Here is a 21,760-nt window from a genome sequence, read left to right as displayed (position 1 = left end):
GAAAGATTGAGGGCAGGAGGAGAAGGGGACGACAGAGGATGAGATGGTTGGATGGCATCACCAGCTCGATGAACGTGAGTTTGATCAAACTCCAGGAGTTGGTGATGGACAGGGAGGCCTGGTGTGCTGCAGTCCATGGGGTCACAAAGAGTCGGACACGACTGAGTGGCTGAACTGAACTGAGCTGAATAGATGATTCAAGAAAGAGGGAGAGTTACCCAAATGAACACAGATGTCACTTTGAAGGATTGGAACATCCTGTCATGAACAGTGGAGAAAACAGTCTTATCAGTTTTACAAGGATCTGAACAAACTGGCCTGAAAATGACCACGTTCCCTTTCTCCTTTATCTACACTTTAATATTCCAGCTTCTCAATCATGAGCACCAAGGATGTATCTCAGACTGGTAAAATGCTTCCTTCCTATTTTGCATTATACTTAAAATTTTGCCACTGAAGCTCATCCCAAATTTCCATGCTTTTTCCAAATTCCCTTGCTTCCTGTTGGTTTTTAATAGTTTGATAGAATTCTTTTTTTGTGTGGTTGTTGTTGAGTTGTCTTACACACCTAACTTGCACCCTTCACAAATATTCCTTTGCCAATAGACTCCAGGTCACTTTGATTCACTAACCAAGTCTGACCCAATAGCTGCCATTCCAACTGTCTCTTTTGGAGATGGGGGCCCTTGTGAAAGCTACTTGATTTGTATCCTTGTGTCAAATGTCAAGACTTCTCCCCCTCCCCCCTATATTTGAGCCCCTTTTTGTAACCATGGAGCTCTTGGAACTTGTTTTCTGTTGGTGGAAATCCTTGTCTTTCTTCCCAATTTGGACCCCATCAGTTCTAAGGAGGACGCTTATGTTGGACCTCTGTATCCCTGAGACTGTGCGTTAGGGTCTGAGTCAAGATGGCCATGGTATAACTCAGTGTCCGAGTGGGTCTCCTAAGAAACCCAGCTCTACAGTTGTTCGCCACCTACCTTTTGAGAGCCAAAGAGAGAAGGAGAACAGAAAGCAAAAAACGGAGCCTCATGGTTGAATGCCTGGTAGAGCAGTGAGCAATCAGGAACAGCAGGATACAGCGCCTTTTATTTACTTCTGCAGACCAAGAGTCCTTTTAGTCAGTGAAGTTTAGCAAGTAAGAAAATAAAACAGCTTCTGCTGGAATGTTTCGAAACCCTGGGCTCTCTAAATCTGGTGACAAATTAACCTAACCACTGGAGACCAGATTGCTAATCCTGTACTTTTTCTGTGGGCTCTCATGTTTCTCAGAGATCAGTATCTCTGGCCAGCATCTTTTGAAGGGTCATTGAGTGTAAAGTCCTTGTTACCAAAGTCCTCTGAGTTGCAAGGGGACTCTTTTTCCACATGAGGGAGAAAATAATTGCCTAAGGTCCATTTCTGGAAAAAAGAAGCTGTATTTAAGTTATTTCTTTAAAAGAGAGGCCAATATCACAAATGTACTATGTTCTTAGTAGAATCTGAAAGGTAAATACACTGAGTTCACATTGAAAACTAAAATTTTCTCATCCGTTATAACCCTTTGTATAATTGTCCCATATGACAAGGTTGGTGAGAAAAGGAGAGGAGTCAAAGAGCACAGTATTTCCTCAGTCACCATGTATTGTCTAAAGACTCTATGCCAAAAGCTTAAGAGGACCATCCCCCGGCCTTTCCCCCTATTTTTCCTTTATTGAGGAACCTCCACGCTGTTTCCCATAGTGACTGAATCATTTTACATTTCACCAGCAGTGCACAGACGTTCTGTTTTTTCCACATCCTTGCCAACACTTGTTAGCTCTTGTCTTCTTGATGCTAGCCATTGTAATAGGTGTGTGGTAATATTTCATTATGGTTTTTGTTTGCATTTCCTGATAATTAGTGATGTTGAGACCCTTTTCATGTACCTGTTGGTCATTTGTATGTTTTTTTGGGGGAAATTTCTGTTCAGTTCCTCTGTCCATTTTTTAAAAACTGGGTTGTTTGGTTTCTGTTTTTGAATTGTATGAGTTCCCTATGTATTTATATATATTAACCCATATCTGATATATAGTTCGCAAATATTTTCTCTCATTCTGTAGATTGCCTTTCCATTTTTGTAGATTGTTTCTTTTGCAGTGCAGAGCTTTTTAGTTTGATGTATCAAGTCTCACTTGTTAATTTTTGCTTGGTGCTTTTGGTGTCATATTCCAAAAAATCTTGTTGCCAAGGCAAATGTGAAGGAGTTTTGCCCTATTTTCTTTTAGGAGTTTTATGATATAGGGTCTTATGTTTAAGTCTTTAATTCATTTCAGGTTAATTTTTTTATTTGTAGTATAAGACAGGGGTACAATTTCAGTGTTTTCCATGTGATTATCCAGTTTTTTCAACACCATTTGTTTGAAAGATTGTCATTTTCCCATTGAGTATTCTTATCTCCCATGTCAAACATTAGTTGATTTCATAAATACTGCATTATAGGATGAGAGATGGGGAGTCTTCACTTACCAAACCACACTTCCTTAATCATCAAAGTGTTCCATATGACTGAAAACTGACTCCTTCTAAGAATAACTTTGAGGTATGTTGTTGAACTCAAGTCCTAAGGGCATTCAAGAAAGAAAAGTGAGACCGTATGACTCTAGGGAGGAAGATGAAGTTGTAGTCAGAAGTTGTGACACATCAAAAGTCTGTTTAAAAGGGGTATTGACAGCATACCCTGAGAGAGGTTACTATGTTTTCTACAGTAAAATGTTTAGGTTCTAGAAAAGCAAATTATTTGTGTAGAGGAGTAAAATAATTGAGAATCTCTGTATGATCACAATATTTCCTCATTGCAGTAGGACATAAATATCTTTTGGGGGGGGAGTTGTTAATTGAGATTTTATGTGTTAGTATACTTATTTCTGTTGGTCTTCAACTTTTTGTTCCCTCCTTTTTGGTTTCATCTCTTTCGAGTTATCTGCCATGCAGTTACAATCCTTATGTTATCACCCCAAATTATTTTCTCTTGCCTTGTTCCAGTTTTCTCGCATTTTCCTATTTATATCTCCTCCACTCCCAGATAGTTTCTAGATTTCCTCTATATTCGGCTTTTGAATTTCCTTTGAATTCTCTGTGTGTCTATTTAGTTATGTTGCATATATAATGATGTCTTCATTTTTGCAAACTGTTGGTTAAGTTTTTTATCTTTCTAAGATAATTTTTTTGGAAAATTTGTTACATAAATAGACTTTACTTTTTCTTATTATGCTTTGTTTGGAGTGTAATTGCTTTACAATGTTGTGTTAGTTTCTGCGATACAATGAAGTGACTCAGCTCTATGTATACACACATCCCCTTCTTCTTGGGCCTCTGCCCCCACCCCCATCCGACCCATCTAGGGTTATCGCAGAGCACCCAGTTGAGCTTCCTGTGCTTTATAATAACTTTCCACTGGCTACTTTACACACTCTTGTGTATGTATGTCAATATCAATCTTTCTTACTTTCAAAGAGGATTTCTCTGGATTGAAGTGAGTTTCAAAGAAGTAGTATTTGGGTTGATTTGAAATCAGTATATAGTTATTTATTTTTATTGACAAGGGATGATGGAAGTTGATAATAAAGCCAGCAGTGTTTAATGTGTATATTCTAAAATTTTTAGACACAAACATGTTTCATGTTTGATGCTTTTCCAAGTTTCATTTTATCTTAGGCTTAATAGGTTCTACATAATCTGAATAGATAGCGGGCGTTGGAACTGGCAAAAGAATCCACCAAGAGCGACAGCATTTCCACCTTCTTTGGCAGTAGCCAATTATATCCTCTGTTAGTCTGCAGGTGTCTCTTTTGCAATTGCCTTGCAGATTGAGACAGTTGTTTCGCGCAGAACTCATACCACTTCTTACTGCAGAAGAAGAGCCATTAAAATCATTAGTCCATGAAGGGAAAAAAACCTGTAAATCTAGGTGTGAGATTAGATGAGATCTAGCATGAGCATTCTACATGGAGGAAAGAAACTGGACAAAATGTCCATCCAATTGCTCCATCACATTCACTATCTCCTTTTTACCCAAGAGCTAAAATACTGACAAACTCCCCTCCTTTCCTTATATCTTTAAGCTTCAAAAATAACTTTGGTAAATGTTGAAGTGAAACAACAAAGGGATGGACAAAATGTATATTCTAAATACACAATATCCTTACTATTTTACTTCTTTATATGGATCTTCAGTATTTGCCGAGTGTCTTCTATTCACTAGGCATTTTTCTTTGTACTAGCAATAGAAGAGTGAAAATGGCAGAAATGTTTCTTATCCTTACAGCAACTTATATTCAGTGAGGAAAAGTTTACCATACAAAAATAGAATGACGAGATAATTTCACAAACTGTTAAGTGGTTAGAATACAATAATAAGCCAGATATAGTCTGGAAGATGGAGCTGATAAGATGGACCAAGAAAGGCTTTCTCAGGATATAGCATTTGAACTGAGATTTGAATGATGAAAATGAAACAGACAAGTAGTTATCCACGTGAAGGTATGGTAGGTGTATAGGGAGCAAGGTCCTTTGCTTAGTTTATTTGAAGAACAGAACGACCTATGTGGATGGAACATATTGGGAAAAAATAAGTTTGATAAGAAATGAGATGACCTTGATTAAATGGGATCAAGATCATTCTGGGGCTGTAGGTCATAGGAAGCTTGCAGACTCATATAGTTAATACTGCAGTTTTCTTCTGTCAACTTCTCTGTGCTTATTCTTCTTTTAAAATGTTTGGCATTTTCACCTCCTCTTTCCTCCAATCCATTTAGATAAGGGATGGGGGAAGTTTCAGGAAAAACAACTCTGTGGATACTCAGATGTGCTGTGTGCTAAGTCACTTTAGTCATGTCCGATTATTTGTGACCCTATGGGAGGGCCAGGCTCCTCTGTCCATGGGATTCTTCAGGCAAGAATACTGGAGTGGTTGCCATTCCCTTCTCCAGGGGATCTTCCTGACCCAGGGATCAAACCTATGTTTCTTACATCTCCTGCACTGGCTGGCAGGCTCTTTACCACTAGCACCACCTGGGAAGCCCAGTGGTACCACATCTGGTACTACATCTGGTACCACTCAGATGTAGTACCAGTTTATTCTAAACTAATAAAAAACCTCTCAATCTCTTCATGTTTCAATCAGCTCAGAAACTAGAATTTATTTTTTCTTTCCAAGTTAGATGTGATCTACCTAACTAAAGGGACAAAGAAATTTTCATCATGGAGTGTATCAGAGAAACTTAAATTTGTGGACATGCTAAATGATCCTTTCAATTATATCTTTAAAAAGCAAAGGGTATTAGAAAGCTGAAAATTGGTCATTATGTCCAGACCATTATTTCCTCCTGGTGACTTATACAGAAGAAAAGTTATTTTACTAAGTAGCTCTCTAGTGGCAGAGCTAAATAAACTGGTCTTCTAGTGGAAAATCCACCTAGAGCTGGAGTTAAGAAACAGACAGTTAATAGCTTCACTTGGACTCACCTGTGCGTTGAGAATTTTCTTAGTGTCAAGATTTTACCACTCAAGAAATAATATGAGGTCCATTTAATAGTGGATGGAGTCTATTAAATAAGACGGTTTTTAGTATCATCACGTTAATTGTTTTATACTTGCCTGTTGAAGCCATTCCTAGCTAAGAATGATAAATCAATATTTTCTGATTAAAATTTGGTGGTGATGTTCCTGTTTACTGTAACAGAATTACATAGACAATATACCCACTTGATCAAGTAAGTTAAATATGTATTTGAAGGGGAGAATGGAAAAGAAAATCAACATTGACATCTGATAAACATTATTTTTTAAATAGGAAGAGTATTGCCTTAACCAAGTTAAAGTTTGTCTGCACACAAAAATCCAGATAATGTTTCATAGTAAAATACTAGCTTCAATCCCATGAAAATCATAAAGAAGAGAAGAATGTCCAGTCAACACTATATGAATATAGTTCTGAAATTTTTGAGCCATGCCATAAGTCGTAAGAAGGAAACTCTGTGATGACTTGAGCCTACTGTTTTTTCCCCTCCTTCTGTATCTCCCCAGTTGCCATGGGAACGATGTAAGTAACATTTTGACAGAATCTGTAGGGGTGCCAGAAATCACAGGGTACCATCAATGCATCAGAAACTGAGAAATAACTGAAAGGCACAAACCAAATATGATCAGGTTGAAAGAAAGATTTAAACTCTGGCCCAGATTATAGGTTCAGTGCTCTCAAGTGACTGCTATTGTAGAAATAAACGGACCCTGAAGAATATCTTTGAAATATTTATATTCTTGAAAATGATAGGTCGATTTCCTAAAATACTTCCTTCTTGAAGGAAAACAGTCTGTGAACTGAAACTTGAGCAGTGGGCCCTCTGTATTGGTCAATTGGGTAGATGGAGGGTTTCCTGGAAGTTCAGTGCTGTGATCACCAGTCCTAACATGGGGACTGACTCCTGGGTTTTGCACATTGCTGTTTGGTTAAGACTGGAACCCGAGAACTGAGATAAAGAAGGGGAGAGGTTTACAGCGGTAGCTTTGGATGGCTGCAGAAACACATTCTCAATTGAGACCATAAGAACATGGCAAACCCAGTACAAGCAATGAATTTATTATGAACGATCAGGAAGGTAAGACACTGTGAGTACTCGTTAATGGAAAAATAACATATTTAGACCTTCACAGACTAAAGATATGGGAATCATCCATATGAGCAAATAAATATATTCTTGCCTTGACAAAGAAAGCAGGCTGAGTAATTTATGTGTGCATGCCTAGTCACTCAGTCGTGTCTGACTCTTTGCGACCCCATGGCCTGTAGCCGGCCAGGCACCTTTGTCCATGGGATTCTCCAGGCAAGAACACTGGAGTGGGTTGTCATCCCCTCCTCCAGGGGATCTTCCCAACCCAGGGGTCAAACCTAAGTCTCCCACATTGCAGATTCTTTACAATCTGAGCCATTCAGGAATTTATAGATCACATTTTTAAGAGTCCCTCAGAGATCTGGGCTCTCAAAGAAAGCTAATTAACTAAAATCCAAACTCCCTTGACCTGCCACAAGGGAGGGGCAGTGAGGACACAGAGATAGCAGTGTGGGTGGTTTGTCTTACAGTCTTTTGGGCTCCTCTCAAAGGTCTTATATTTATTCTTTGCCCTAAGGATCTAAGGTCACAGGGTCTCTCCATTTCCCAGCCCAATCATTTTCTTCCCACATCGCACATGCATTAGTATTCCAAACTCTATTATCCTCCTAATTGCCTCCAGATTTATGTTGAGGTACCTATTCTGTGCGATACTGTTTAACATAAGAAGCCCTTCCTAAAATGTGGACCAGCACTTGATCTTCTCAGTAACCCCTTACTGGGGACTCTAATTCTCCTTCTGAAACCCTCTCCTGGGTCTGTGCCATTTACACAGTGTGGCCCAGTGGCCAGTTTAAATGAGACAGGTCTGTGTTATGCCTTAGTCCTGATACAGTGATAAGTGCTTCTTTCACTTTCCAAAGATATGTAGTTCCGATTCTTTAAATGTTCGTCCTACATCTATAATCATGGCTACACCTCCCCCATAATGAGAGTTGTGCTCATCATTATGCTGATTTGTCAGTTCCTTCAGGAGGCAAACCTACAGGACAGAGTCCCCAGGATGCATTCTCTGCACTAAATCCTGGCGATAGGTCTCTGTCCATCTTTTTCTGACCTACTGAATAGATATAACAATAGATGCCGATGGAATTCAATCCTTTCCGATCTACCTGCCTACCAATGGGTCACTGTGCCTCACCTAGACATCGCAAGCTACAAAGTAAGGATAAAGCCGAATGTGATGCCATCGAGCATTCGGTTAACAGCGAAGGAATGATCTCTCTACCATCCTCCCCTATTGTCATCCTATGAGGTTTATGAATCTGCAAGACTGATTCCAGGGTCTTGTCTGACCCTCCCAACAGCTTTCTGAACTGTGGATCCAGGTAACCAGCCGCCACCTTACCTGGGGATAAGAGGATCAAGAAGAAGAGCGCAGAGAGCAGCAGGCGGAGCCTCACGGGTGAACAGCAGCTGGAGGGAAGGAGCGTCAGCATGGCTCGAGCTGGTAATCGCTGGGCGGGCAGGTCCGTGGCCTTTTATGGTGTCCCCTGGGCCTGCGGTTTTTCCATGGTTAGTAGAGCCTATCCAAAAGAGAGTTAACTCAGTCTTCCACAGGAAATCTCCAGGGAAAAAAGTACATGGTGTGGTGGAAACTCAATGGATGAGAAAGCAGAAGCTGATGCCATGGGTCTCCCAGATTCAGGATATCCAAGCTGTCTGCTGTGTTCCCTTATGGGGAAGACCCTCCCAGCAGGGGATTGATGACTTTAGCAGTCAGCCAATGAAGACGTAGTCAGTTCCTCTTTATGTTACATGGAAAATAGAAATTGAGTTCTGTTTCACATTTATAATGTCTAGAATTGAAAGTTTTTGCACATTTTGCCTTTAAAATTGCTGTTTTAGTTGCTCCACAGTCTTTCTTAATTTTTATTTTTAATTTTTGACTTGCTGAGTCTTCGTTGCTGTGTGGGCTTTTCCCTAGTTGTGGCAAACAGGGGCTACTCTCTAGTTGCAACGCGCAGGCTTCTCATTGCAGTGGCTTCTCTAATTTTGGAGGTGCACGGGCTCTAGTGTGCTCAGGTCAGCAATTGCGGCAAATGGACTCAGCAGTTTTGGCTCCCAGGCTTTAGAACACAGGCTCAATAATTGTGGTGCACTGGCTTAGTTGCTCTGCAGCATGTGGGATCTTCCTGGATCAGGGATTGACCCCATGTCTCCTGCATTGGCAGGCAGATTCTTTACCACCGAGCCAGCATGGAAGCCTGCTCTACAGTCTTAATGTATTTTTCACCTACTTGATGTACCAATTGTCAGTGAGAAAATGTTGCCTGCATTACCTTTGGTCCATTTATTGTAAAGTAACTAGACCCAGAGAACTCCATGGACAGGGGAGCCTCGCGGGCTACAGTCCATAGTGTTGCAAAGAGTTGGGCATGACTGAAGAGACTTAGCAGGCAACGAGACCTGTTACCTAGATTTCTAGGATGATGCAGCAATAGTATCAGTAACAGCAGCAGGAGAAATAATAGCGGGAGCACTTCTATCAGTCAGGATCCAGCCAATCAGAACAGAGTAGGGCTTTGGTTTACAGAGGGGACTTACATCAGGATTTGTTCAAAGAGAACACCGAGGGAACCCAGAAGCAACTGCAGGCAGTGGACATCACCCCTCAGTGAGACAACAAAATGGAAGAAGCCAGGAGCCAGGGGCGGACTCCTGTGGTCCTCAGGCCTCAGAGGAGGGGGCATGCTGCCCAGCCATGCTGGTGCCTCTGCAGACATGAGGGGAGGCCTTTCAGAGTCAGTCCTCAGGTCTGTGAAGAGGGGCATCGACTAGCTGTTGCGGACACCTGTTTGAGGACATTGTGAGATGGGTTCTGTAGCCCCATGAGAATGTGGACCCAGGAGGCCACTGCTGCTCCTGGATGCAAGCCATTGTTGCTATAGCAACAGTGACAGGAACAAAAGTGAGGGAGGAAGTCCACCCCCCTTCTCCAAGCTCTAACTCTCCCTGGAGAGTCCGTCCTTGAAGCCAATTGGCAAAGGAGTCTGGGAAATGCGATCTGCACCTTCCTGGTCCCCGAGTTCCTGTGAAGCATGGTGTCAAAGAGGGGGCATCTGGAACAAAGAGACTCTGGGGAAGTGACGCCATAGTGGATGCAATGTTAGAAAGTTCGAGCAGTCAGATTTTTTTTCCAACATGCAGATATTTCAAGTGATTATGTTGTAAACTCATTCTGCATTTCTTAAATTTTAAGTCACCTAGGGAAACAATGTTCCAGAGTGAAATACAAGGAGGGATATTGAACTGGGGATGAACTAAATCAGATTCATTCTGGCAATGGGATCTGATGATAATTGGGCCAGAAGGTGGTTAGACCCTGAAAAAGAAGCAAAAACAAGAGAGAAGCAATACGTAAGAATGAAAAATGCTATCAGTTATGCTGGAGTATCTAAGAACCACTTTCCTATGCTGCCTGTCCATGAATTAAAGGCTCACCATTCTGAAGGATAAGTTATGGGAGTAGGTGCCTCATACCTATTTAGGGCTTTTGTAGGGAGGCTGCAACATGTTCTTGAGGCAAGATATTTAGCCCCTCTGGTTTCTGGTTCTTATCATTGTGTCAAAGCCTGTAGCAGAGTTTTTCAACCTCAGCACTGTTGATACTTTGGGTCAGATAATTCTTTGTTGAAGGTCATTTCTGTCATTGTAAGATGTCTAGTAGCATCCTTGGCTGGTAGCCTCTTGGCTACTATTAATAGATGCTGGTAGCATCTTTCTGGTTGTCACAACTGAAGGTATCTCTAGACATTGGCAACTGTGTGCTGGGGAGAAAAGCGTCTCCAGGTGAGAGGTCTGGTTTATAAGATCTAAGTCATCATGCGGGTTGTTTTTCTTCTACTTTTGGACCACTCCTTAGGGCCAAGGTTTGGGTAGGGTTATCAGATGGGAGCTGACTTTGAATGAACCCAGGTAAAATTTGGGGTTATATGATCTTATCAGGAGCAGAGCCAGACAGGGTTTTTTCCATCACTCAGTATCAGGGCCCACCGTTTTATAATTCAGACTGTAAGAGATGATGATGAGGACTTCTCTGCATGACTGGAACTCCTCCAGATTTTCACCTGACCCCATGGTGGTGCCAGGTCTCAAAAGCACAGGAAGGTTCTGGGGGCAGAAGCCGTGGTCACTCAGGAAGGCCATGTTCTGGGTGGAGGAATGCAGCAGGTTCTCGTAAGTGAATTCTCTCCCGCCATTAAAGCCTGAGGAAAAGAAGCCACAAGCTGTTAGGAGTCAAAGGGAGCTATAAAAGCTGAAGAAAGGAACAGAACTGACGTTTGTGTTGTCTTTTAAGTCAGATATATTGAGATGTGTCTTACACAATAGAATTATTTTCATTAAAATTTAGCTCATTTCTATGAGTTTTTAAACGTGCATATAGTTGTATAACTACCACCACAATCAATACCTAGACCAGTTCTATCACCTACAAAATCCCCGTCATATTCTTCTGTGTCCAATGTCTCCTGTTCCCAGCCCCTGACAACATCTTATCTTTCTGTCCCTATAGTCTGTTTTGTCTTCTTTTTTATCTGTTTCTGCTTAAGTGAGGTTTTGGTAGTTTGTTTCTTTCAAAGAATTCACCCATTTTCATTGATCTTGTTGGATTTATGTACGTAAAGCTATGCCTAATAGTGTCTGACTGTTCACCTTCTATCTGTAGGATCTAATGTACTTTCTTTCATGGCTGGCATTGGTAAACTGTGTGCTCTCTCTCAGATCAGAATGGTAAGACACATAAATTTTATTCATCTTTTCAAAGAACCAGCTTTTGATTTCATTTCTATTTTCTATTGATTTTCTGTTTAATTTCTTTTGTTATTTACATTAATCTCCTCCTTTATTTATTTTAATAAATATTAAATATGCTTTAAAGATTTAATATGCTCTTCTTTGACTATATAAGCATTTGGATACTATAAATTTATTTCAAAATGCTACTGTAAGCTTTATTCCACACATTTTGTTATATCATATTTTTATTTTTACTCAAGTTGCATGCTTATTCATTTTTATCTAGAATTTATTGTTTGATTTTCAAATATATGGGAACTTTTCAAGTACTGAATATTGATTTCTGGTTTAATTCTAGTAAGGTTATTGAGCATATTTTGTATGATCTCGATAATTTTGTGTTTATCAAGACTATTTTGTGGCTCAGAATACAGTTTACATCTCTAAATGCACACTTAGAGTGTTTATTCTACTGTTGTTGTGGGAAGGTTTTAAACAATATTAATTAGATTAAGCTGGTTGTTAGTATTGTCCAGGACTTTTATATACTTACTGAATTTTGGTCCTCATATTTTAGTTGTTACTGAAAAAGAAATGATTATTTTATTGAGATATAATTGATATACAATATTATATTCATTTTGGATGTACAACATAATGATTTAATATACGCATGTATTTTGAAGTGATCACCACCATAAGTCTAATTAACATCCATCAAAAAGCATGGTGAGCAAGCTCCGGGAGATAGTGAAAGACAGGGAAGCTTGGTGTACTGCAGTCCATGGGGTCGCAAAGAGTTGGACATGACTTAGGCATGGAACAACAAAGCATGGTTACAAATTGTTTCCTTGTAATGAGAACTTTAAGATTGAGTCTCTTAGCAACTTTCAAGTGTTGAAGTGTTGAACATCACCCAGAATGAATTTCTGAGTCAAGGCAGAATGCCTGGCAGGACAAGTGTGCAATACAGTATTATTAATTATATTCACCATGCTGTACACTGGATCCCTAGGATTTATTTTATAATGAAGCTTTGTACCTTTTGACCATTTTACCCTTTTTACCCACCTCCAACACCCTCACTCCAATGACCACCAATCTGTTCTCTATTCACTGTTTTTTTGGCTTGTTTTTTCTTTTGGAGTCCATGTATAAATGAGATCATACAATATTTAACTTATTTCACATAGCATAATGCCATCAAGGTCCATTCATGTTGTCATGTTTTTATAGCTTAATAATATTTCATTATATATTAATATATATGACATTTTCCTTATTCATTCATCTATCAAGGGACACTTAAGTTTTCCATATCTGATTATTGTGAATAATGCTGCAATGAACACTGGAGTACAGATATCTTTTTGAGTTAGTGTTTCTGTTTCCTTCAAAAAAAAAAGAACCCAGAAGAAAATCTGTTGCATCATATGGTAGTTTTATTTTTAAAATAGCCTCTGTTTTCATTAAGGTGAAATGATCTTAAAAATAAAAAACCCTAAAGACTCCATAAATGACTGTTAGAACTAATAAATGAATTAAAGTTTCAGGATACAAAATCAACATACAAAACTTAGTTGCATTTCTATATGCTAAAAATGAACTATCTGAAAAATTAAGAAATCAATTTTATTTGTGATAGCATCAAAAACAATAAAATACTTAGGAACAAATTTAGCCAAAGAATTGAACCATCTATACACTGAAAATATAAGACAATAATAAAGGAAATTGAAGAAGGCAGAAATAAATGAAAAGGTGTCCCAGAATGGAATATTGTTTGGTTATAAAAAAATAAGAAGGAAATTTTCATGGAAGAACTTTGAGAATGTATGCTAACTGAAGTAAGTCAGAGAAAGACAAATACCATATGATCTCATTTTTATGTGGAATTAAAAAAAATCCAAACTCATAGAAACCACAAATAGATTGATGGTTGTTGGGGGTGGGATGAATGGGTGAGGGTGGTCAAAGTGTACAAGCTTCCAGTTATAAGGTAAATAGTTCTGGAGAGCTAATAGACAGCCTGCTGTGTATAGTTAACAACATTTTAGTGTATAATTGAAAATTGATAAGGGAGTAGATCTTCAAAGTTTGCACCATGTATGCAAAAAAATTCTAACTATATGTTAGGATGGTAGTGGTAGTTTAGTCGCCAAGTCGTGTCCAACTCTTGTGACCCCATGGACTGTAGCCCGCCAGGCTCTTCTCCGTCTGTTAGGATGGCTATTGTCAAAAAATAAAAGAGAAAAAGTGTTGTTGAGAATGTGGGGAAAGGGGCACCCAGAGCACTGGCTGTGAAGAGGGTGTGAGAAGATCTTGTCTTTTATCTGGGTGTCATTCTGTCTGTGATTCAGCTTCCTGGTGACGTCCGGGAAGATTTCCTGTGAGCTGCCCTATTGTCAGGAAGGGAGACCCCATGAGGCTGCGTGGAGTGAAGTGGTGCATTCTCCAAGTTGGAAAAGGGATTCGTCTCCCCAGATGAAGGGCAGAGGGCTGCAGGGCCAGGTGAAAACAGGAAGTGAGACAAAGTCCCTGCCCCCAACCAGAGCTCATCCAGGCCAGATAAAAAGATGGAAACCAAACCACAGCCAAGTGAGGCTACATCACAGGATTCTTAAAACAGGTTCTGTGTTTGCAAATTTTGATTCTTTATTTATTGAGAACTCACTAAGAATCCCTGTGAGAACAAAAGACAGAGAGGCAAGAGTGAAAGGTCAGGAGAGTAAGAATAAAACATCCAAACAAACAAAAAGTTTCAGGAGGCCTTCAGCGCACCCTGGGTGTGGTGGGCTCGACTTCAGGGACGTTCACCAAGGGCAAGCAGCATGGGCGGCCATCCAGACATCGCCCAGAATGGATTTCTGAGTCGAGGCAGAATTCCTGGCAGGACCCATTTGGACGCTCACAGACCTCCCTGAAACTGGCGCTGCCTGCACAGAGAAGAGGGTGATGGTTACTGTTTACTGGTTTCCTTAAATTTTATTGAATTACATGCAGTGAAGGAATATCTGGAAACAAGCTTGTATGGATTTTTCATTGTTACTCGATTTTCTTAAAAATCTGTTTGTTGTTTACTTGCTAAGTTGTGTCCAGTTCTTTGCGACCCCATGGACTGCAGCCTGCTAGGCTCCTCCATCCAATGGGATTTCCCGGGCAAGAGTACTGCAGTGGGTTGCCATTTCCTTCTCCAAGGGATCTTCCAAACCCAGGGTTTGGCAGACAGATTCTTTACCACTGAGTACCTGGGAGAGCCCCTTAAAAATCTGCTTTCACACAAAAAAATCTGGATTGGGGGCATTCTTGTAATATCTGGCAAGATTAAGTGCATCTAAGAAAGGAAAGACTGCTCATGGGTAGCCCTGTCCTTGCTCTGGGGCTCACACACATCAAAGCTCCTCCCGTCTTTGTCACTGCCTGTCATCTCCTGACACTGATGGCAGAAGTCAGTCTTTATTTGTTATGAGTCTTATACTGCTCATTTTTCTAAAGTTGAAAACACTTTTTAGAGAAAGCTGTCTTTCTGTGTGTTTGTGTATCTTTCAAAAGTGGAACTGAAATACAGATCCAAAAGATAATGTACACAAGGAAATTATTAGAGAGGATATACTTCTGGGGGAAGGGAACGATATTCCTACCTATGTAATGTGCAGATAGTGCCCACATCAGCATTTCTTGCCTCATGAGGGGGCACTCACTGCTTCTCTCCCTGGTGCTGCTCTTCCAGGTTGCAAACTGCTGCAGGAATCATTGTATACATTGAGTTCTTAAGGGATAGGCTACCCACTCCATTATTTTTGGGCTTCCCTAATAGCTCAGATGGTAAAGAATCTGCCTGCAATGCGGGAGACCTGGGTTCAATCCCTGGGTTGGGAAGATCCCCTGGAGAAGGGACTGGCTACCCACCCCAGTGTTCTTGCCTGGAGAATTCCATGGACAAAGGAGCCTGGCCGGCTACAGTTTATAGGGTCACGAAGAGTCAGACACAACTAAGTGACTTTCACTTTCAAGGGCTGAACACATATGCTTGTTAAAAACATTGATTTGTATTTGACTTATGTCCTAATATATTAGTGTTCTGGAAATGGGTCACACACAATGAGGGGCTCAGTTTCGAAAGCGGCTTCATTTCAGCAGTCTCCATATGTAACAAAAGCACCTTTCCCAAGACAGTTTGTGAAACTCTTTGCTGGCATTAAAAAAGGTCTCAAAACCAGCACTTCTAGATTTTTCTATTCCAGAACACAAAAGCCAACTCTTGAATAGCTTCACATCAGTGTAGGGCATTTGTGGCAATTCAACAAAAGTCCATTGAATTCAAAGGAGTCAGATGGATTAAATTGAATTTAACTCTTTACTGTTCACAAAACAATCACTAATTGATATTTGTTATGCATCCACTGAATGGGAGGCCCTTACTGGGGAGCAGGCTCCAAAGGAAAAAAAAAATATGATGGCCCTTGACTTTTAAGATATCATGGTACAGTCATCTTCGTGGCTAGACAGTCCAGGGAAGAGTCAACTAGCTCTCAAAGTAGAACGTTGGCCCGAGGATGAAGAAGAGGTTTGGTAAGTGAGAGCCAGAGGTAAATAAAACATGACTGAAATAAAGACAGTGTTAAGTGTCCCAGGGGATGAGAACTCAAAGCACTAAAGCCTCAAAGAATCTGATGGATGGAGCAGGCTTTGGAAGGAAATTTATGAGATCAGATTAGTGCTAAGTAAGGCTGTGCATTCACAGTTTTCATCTGCATTTTCCCCTATTCCCAGAATAGTAACATTCTCTGTATGTGTGTGTGTACACATGCCTGTCTGTGAAATACACCCACTGCCCCACGCTCCACAAGGGATCTGAGACGAATGAGAGGGCTGGGATTACAGCTCCTTATACGGGGACTGTCCACATTCACCCATCTGTGTACCTTCGGACTCCTTCCCAGAGCTGAGACCCCGAATTCTCAGGAAAAGATAAGACAGTCCTGTTGACGTAGAGCAGTGAGTCGCTCATGCCTCCTTAGATCAACACGTCCTGGAGATAAACATCTGTGCCTGCCCCTGTGATGGGTGCTGGCACACCACACAGCATGCAGGTGGATAGACTCCACCGCAGTGCCATCTTCATCCCTGTGTTTAAGGTCTATTCCAGGAGAACAGATGTTGAAAAGGAAGAGGAAGCCCAGGGTTGGGATGGAGACTTCGGGGACATCATCAAGCCAGGAGACCAGCAGTGTTAAGGGGTAATGGGTTAGTGGTCTCTCCGGAGTCAGGCACAGACTAAGCACGCGCACACACACACACACACACACACACTGACTCAGAGTGGCCTTTCAAGGAGACCCTTCACCTATCCACCTGCCAGGCCCCTGTAGCTTTGGAATAGTTCTCATATTAAGTATCTTAAGATTCTAATTTTTGCTGAAAGTAGTGGAGTCCTGGAGACCAAAATTTAGTAGAATAATGCCCCCGTTTTTGCCACGTAGATCTAGAAACTGCGAGTAAACTTGCCTAAATAATTCATCTTCAGTGCTGGAGCCAGGAGGGTTTCTTTCAAGCCCTTGAAACACCCTTGAAACGCCCTTGACCTCGTGTTGTCTAACTAAGAGTCTGTGGGGAATGACTGAGTCAGGAGGCTGTGGGTCTTTCCAGGTTTCCCAGGAGGTTTCCCACCTCCTCAGGCAGAGGTGATGGCGACGTTGCTCTGATCCCTGGATCTGCTCAAGGTCTCAGGCGCTCTACTCTTACCAAGGCGTCAGCAAGGTTTTGTTGTTGTTGTTACCTGGTGGAACGTGGCTCATAAAGAAGAGAACGGTGAACACGGGGACAGCAGTGGTCATGCTGGAGAGAGGACACGGCCTGGCTTCGTCTCCAAGGGGCAGATGCCACTTCCGCCCGCGGCTCCGGCGCCTGCGGGACGGCGGGGCCGGATGTCCGCGCTCCTCCGCCTCATTAGGGCTCCGCGCAGAGCTGTTCTGAGCCCAGAGCGGCCTTCGCCGGAAGCCGGAGAATCCTCCTTTCGTGGGACGCTCAGAGCATTGGGAGCCTGTGGGCGCGCACTTTGGACCAGAAAACCGTGTTAAATGGGAACATGGGCTACAAATGCTTTGGCCCCGGATGAAAGGGTCTGAGCGAGGAGCCGTCTGTGTTCAGGTCCAATGAGCCGGGCTGGCTTCCTCAGTGACTAGACGTTAGTGAGCTCTTCCGGGCTTTACGGGCCATCCTCACGGTCAGTCGCCTTCTCCCTCCGGGTCGGAAGGCCCACGGTGCTCTGCTCACAATGTACTCAGGACACGCATGTGAATTTGCTTCCCAGACACTTGCCTCCAGTGAGCTGTGAGCTTGCTGCTGAGACCAGGCTTTGCTCCTCAGGGCTGAGGAGGAAGTTGAATCCTGTGGTCATTTACTCTCAGAACCTCAGCAGGTCAGACGCTGGTGGGGCAGGGAAATGGACATACCTCTGAACATGGAGGCAGGAGGTCAGGGTTCAGGTCCAAGTCTCTAGGCCAGCCCCTCACTAGAGGTCCGGCCATCAGCAGAAAGCCATCTTCCTGGAGTCTCAGCAGCACCTGCATAGATTCAGGTCTGCTGCACCTTGATCAGGAGACACTCGATCATGCATGAAAACAGCTGGTAAAGCTGCTTCAAGATGCAGACACCTAGACCCACTCTAGGAAGTTTTATTTTGGTAGGGTGCAGTGGAGTCTGGATGTCTGCATTTTTAACACAGTTCCCAGGTACCAATTCTGGAGTGTATTCTGGAATACTCAGTGGAAAATGTCGCCTTAGATCATCTCTCAGCTCCTTTCTAGCTCTTACATTAGAGTATCCCAAGTGCTCTTGTCTGAGTAAATCTTGTGGTTGGCTTTTATGACTGACATCAACATTCTGTGTGTATCTAGGTGTGTATGTGTGTGTGCGTGCCTGTAGGCAGCACACAAAGGTAAATTGCACACCTTAATCTGTGCCAAGTTAGAGTCCATTTTTTAAAGACAGCTGGCCAGGGGAATAATTAAATTGACAGAGCAATCTATTTGGAAGAAGGCTTTTGCAGTAATAGAGGCTAATTTAGGTTCCAGACTAAAACAATGTGTGTGTATAGAGGGAGGAGCAAGAATGTTTGAGAGACAAAACATGGGGCCATGATGACATTTATAATGAAAGTGGGTACACATGAGTAGCCGATAATTTTAACCTCAGTGCTTAAGTAAATGGTAAGAACACTTACCTGGAAATAGAACTGTGCTGAGAGGCAAGTTGGCTTCCCTGATAGCTCAGTTGGTAAAGAATCTGCCTGCAATGCAGGAGACCCCAGTTCGATTCCTGAGTCAGAAAGGTCCACTGAAGAAGGGATAGGCTACCCTCTTCAGTATTCTTGGGCTTCCCTTGTGGCTCAGCTGGTAAAGAATCCTCCCGCAATGCGGGAGACCTGGGTTCGGTCCCCAGATTGGGAAGATCCCCTGGAGAAAGGAAAGGCTACCCACTCCAGTATTCTGGCCTGGCGAATTCCATGGACAATACAGTCCATGGGGTCGCAAAGAGATGGACACAACTGAGCGACTTTCGCTTCCTTCACTGAGAGGCAAGGGGTTGGTGACCCTCAGCCTGAGCAAGTGTAGATAAGTGCCTGGTTGGTCAGGGAGTTTCTAGAACCTTCGTTGTGGCCTCTGCTGCCCCCTGTTGGTCCAGGAACAACAGTCACTGACACTTTCTTGTCCTCTGCTGAGATACTCAGAAGCCTGCTGTCTGGACTCCCAGGGTTCTGGAGGAAGAGCTGGCAGAGGGCACCTCGATGCTGGGGCTTCCTGTGGCTGTAGGCAGTACACAGGCTGACCACATTCTCCATGCAGGGGACTGACACTGGTGCATTTTTAACGTGCATAAGTGGCCCTGGGGATCTGGGAGGCCCTGATTCTGTGTTTTTAATAAAGTCCTCCCATGCTCCTCTTTCCCCCCAATTACAAGATCTATCTTGAGGAAAAATAATATTAAGATCATCTTCAAGGCTTAGAGATAAAAGCCACAAACAAAATGTTTTTATGGTAAAACTTTATTAAAATTGAAATTTTTTCATTGGTAAATTTTATAAAATTTGTGGGAGACATTATATCAATCCTACCAAAATTATCATTAAAAAGTGAGGCGGCAACTTATTCCAACTAGTTTTTAATACCAGTATTACATAATAGGGCTTCCCTAGTGGCTCAGTCTGTAAAGAATTTGCCTGCAGTGCAGGAGACCTGGGTTCAATCCCTAGTTTGGGAAGATACCCTGGAGGAGGGCATGACAACCCACTCCAGTATTCTTGCCTGGAGAATCCCCATGGACAGAGGAGCCTGGCGGACTGCAGTCCATGGGTTCCAAAAGAGTTACACATGACTGAGCAACTAAGCATAGCATTACATGATAACAAAATCAAATAATACATAATAACAAAATCAAAAATTTCCTTATGAGCGTAAATAAAAAAGATCTTAATAAACTATTAGCATATTAAATTCAACAGTATGTAATTATATATACATATAAAATGGATCTTGACCTATTGGTGATTTGATTTAGAGCAGAAGGAAGGCCCTGATGGGGCTGGGTACAGGGTCTGCCTGACAAGGATGTTGAATATGACCAAATGATCTTTATACATCTCTTGAGATGATTGTGTAATTTTTCTTGTTTGTTCTGTAAACAAGAAAACACAGAAACACAGAAAGAAAACAACTAAACACAGAAAGAAATTTTTTAAAACAAAGCTTTATAGTAACATTTAATGAAACATAGTAAGCACAGCCATGGGAATTTTCCCCACTGTGATTTATAGTGAAAGACTCCACAGAGCCCACTAGACTCATCTCAGGACAGCGCGGCTGACCTTCTGCAGAGCAGAGTCAGGCCCTTTAGGCAGGTTCCAAATGTTCAGATACAACTACTACCATCAACTACAGATACTGCCATCACTTGCTATCTACACAATGGTTAAAAGTTACTCCTAGAATTTGCCTCAATTGCTTATAATAGACTTAGGCTGACAGCTTGACACTCAGTGTGATAAGTGCCCTGTGACAGACTCGGATTCCATGAGGAGACAGTGCAGAGTGGGCAGCTGTGTCCCCAGGGTGCTCCGGTCCCCCTGCTGTTTGGCCCACCAGGGCGGGGAGTCCTGCTTCACCGGGAACCGCCGCTCCCTGTAACACCCACCCCACCCGCCAGAGTCACAGTCACATCAGGGCATCTGGGGCTGGAGGACGAGTCTCAGTTGCCACTGGTGTCTTCGTCCCAGTCGCTCTCTTCAGAGGAAGAAGACACCTGGAGGTCATCGTAGAGGATGCTCCGGGGCCCGGGGACAGTGTGTCCCTCGGGCTCCTGGTCGACGGACGGGCTCTGAGCAGGAGGGGCTGGCCGCTCCACAGGCCGTGGAGAGGGGGGCGCCGTGTACCGGCAGCTCCACCGGCCTTCACCCTCTCTCAGGAAGAGCATCTTGAGAGGCTGGCCCGGGACGCGGATGATGGGCGGGGGGTGGGCTGCGGAGACGGCGAGGGCGCTCCTGGAGGGAGATCTGTCCGGTGGAGGCTGGAGGTCAAAGCATTGCCCCTGGGCAGGTGTCTTCCTGGATACACGGGCTGCCACTCTCGGTCCACGTCCAGTTGTGCTGGGTGGAGGAGGGAGATTCAGGAAGGCCCCCAGATCTGCTGTCGGAGTGCTCTCTGGGGGGGTCAGGACAGAGCTGAGTCTAGGTTTCTTTGGGGGGTTCACACATGTCAGGGTGGGGGTCTGGACAGGTCTCTTGCCTGGAGCCTCGATGCTGCCCTTGGAGGCCTGGACCAAATTCCTGCTGATGAGAGACACTGCGGAGAGGGTGGATTTCACATCATCTTTCCTGATCGGTGACCCTCTTGGGTGACCTGAATCCTGGAGGGATTTCCTCTTGGATGTGTGGATAAGCACGGGCATGTTTGGGTGCTGTAGGAGAAGACCACAGAGAGAGGCCAGGTGTGAGAATCTCCTCTCCATCCAGTAAAACACCTCATAAGAATTAATTTTATATGCTAAGATACTCATCATCAGGGTGCTCATGTGACCTTGATACATTTATACATCAAATGGCAAATGGAAATGTTCTAACAATGTCTCTTGTTAAGTAAAGGGAAGCAAGTTTTTGGTATACCTTCTTCTCGAGACTGTACACAGATTGGTGTTTTGCAGGCGCCTTGATGGCAAAATGAGTTTTCATGTCCAGTTTTGGAGGATGAATCACAATTTACAGATTCCCATTCTAACTTAAAGGATTCTGCTATGGAAGCTACTGATAAAATCACTTCCATGTCCCTGCCAGCTTCTTCCCAGATATGCAAGTAAGAATGCAAAATCAAAGGCACCACAAAAAATGATATCTGAAA

At 42.7% G+C, this 21,760-nt stretch overlaps 1 protein-coding gene across 1 annotated transcript; it reads right to left on the bottom strand.

Moving 5' to 3' along the window:
- Positions 1-14,008: 14,008 nt before the first annotated feature.
- Positions 14,009-17,941, bottom strand: DEFB108B (defensin beta 108B). The gene is made up of 3 exons (XM_043893382.1): positions 17,825-17,941; positions 17,149-17,425; positions 14,009-14,305 (listed from the first exon to the last, which is right to left on the bottom strand). The coding sequence occupies exons 1-3, from the start codon at positions 17,939-17,941 to the stop codon at positions 14,142-14,144; spliced, it is 558 nt and encodes a 185-aa protein (XP_043749317.1). The 3' UTR covers positions 14,009-14,141.
- Between the last annotated feature and the right edge of the window lie 3,819 nt (positions 17,942-21,760).

The sequence above is a fragment of the Cervus elaphus genome, chromosome 32 (genome assembly GCF_910594005.1).
Source record: "Cervus elaphus chromosome 32, mCerEla1.1, whole genome shotgun sequence".
NCBI lineage: Eukaryota > Metazoa > Chordata > Mammalia > Artiodactyla > Cervidae > Cervus > Cervus elaphus.
Note: the sequence above shows the minus strand (reverse complement) of the source record. Positions and strands in the feature narration are given on the sequence as shown.

Excerpts from the sequence above, each read along its gene's own strand:
- DEFB108B (XM_043893382.1), bottom strand. The coding sequence starts at position 17,941 with ATGCAGGTGCTGCTGAGACTCCAGGAAGATGGCTTTCTGCTGATGGCC. Across the intron at positions 17,426-17,824 it reads TCCTGCCTCCATGTTCAGAG|TGCGCGCCCACAGGCTCCCA; the intron begins GTATGTCCATTT and ends TCTGGTCCAAAG. Across the intron at positions 14,306-17,148 it reads TATGAGCCACGTTCCACCAG|GCAGCGCCAGTTTCAGGGAG; the intron begins GTAACAACAACA and ends TTCTCTGTGCAG.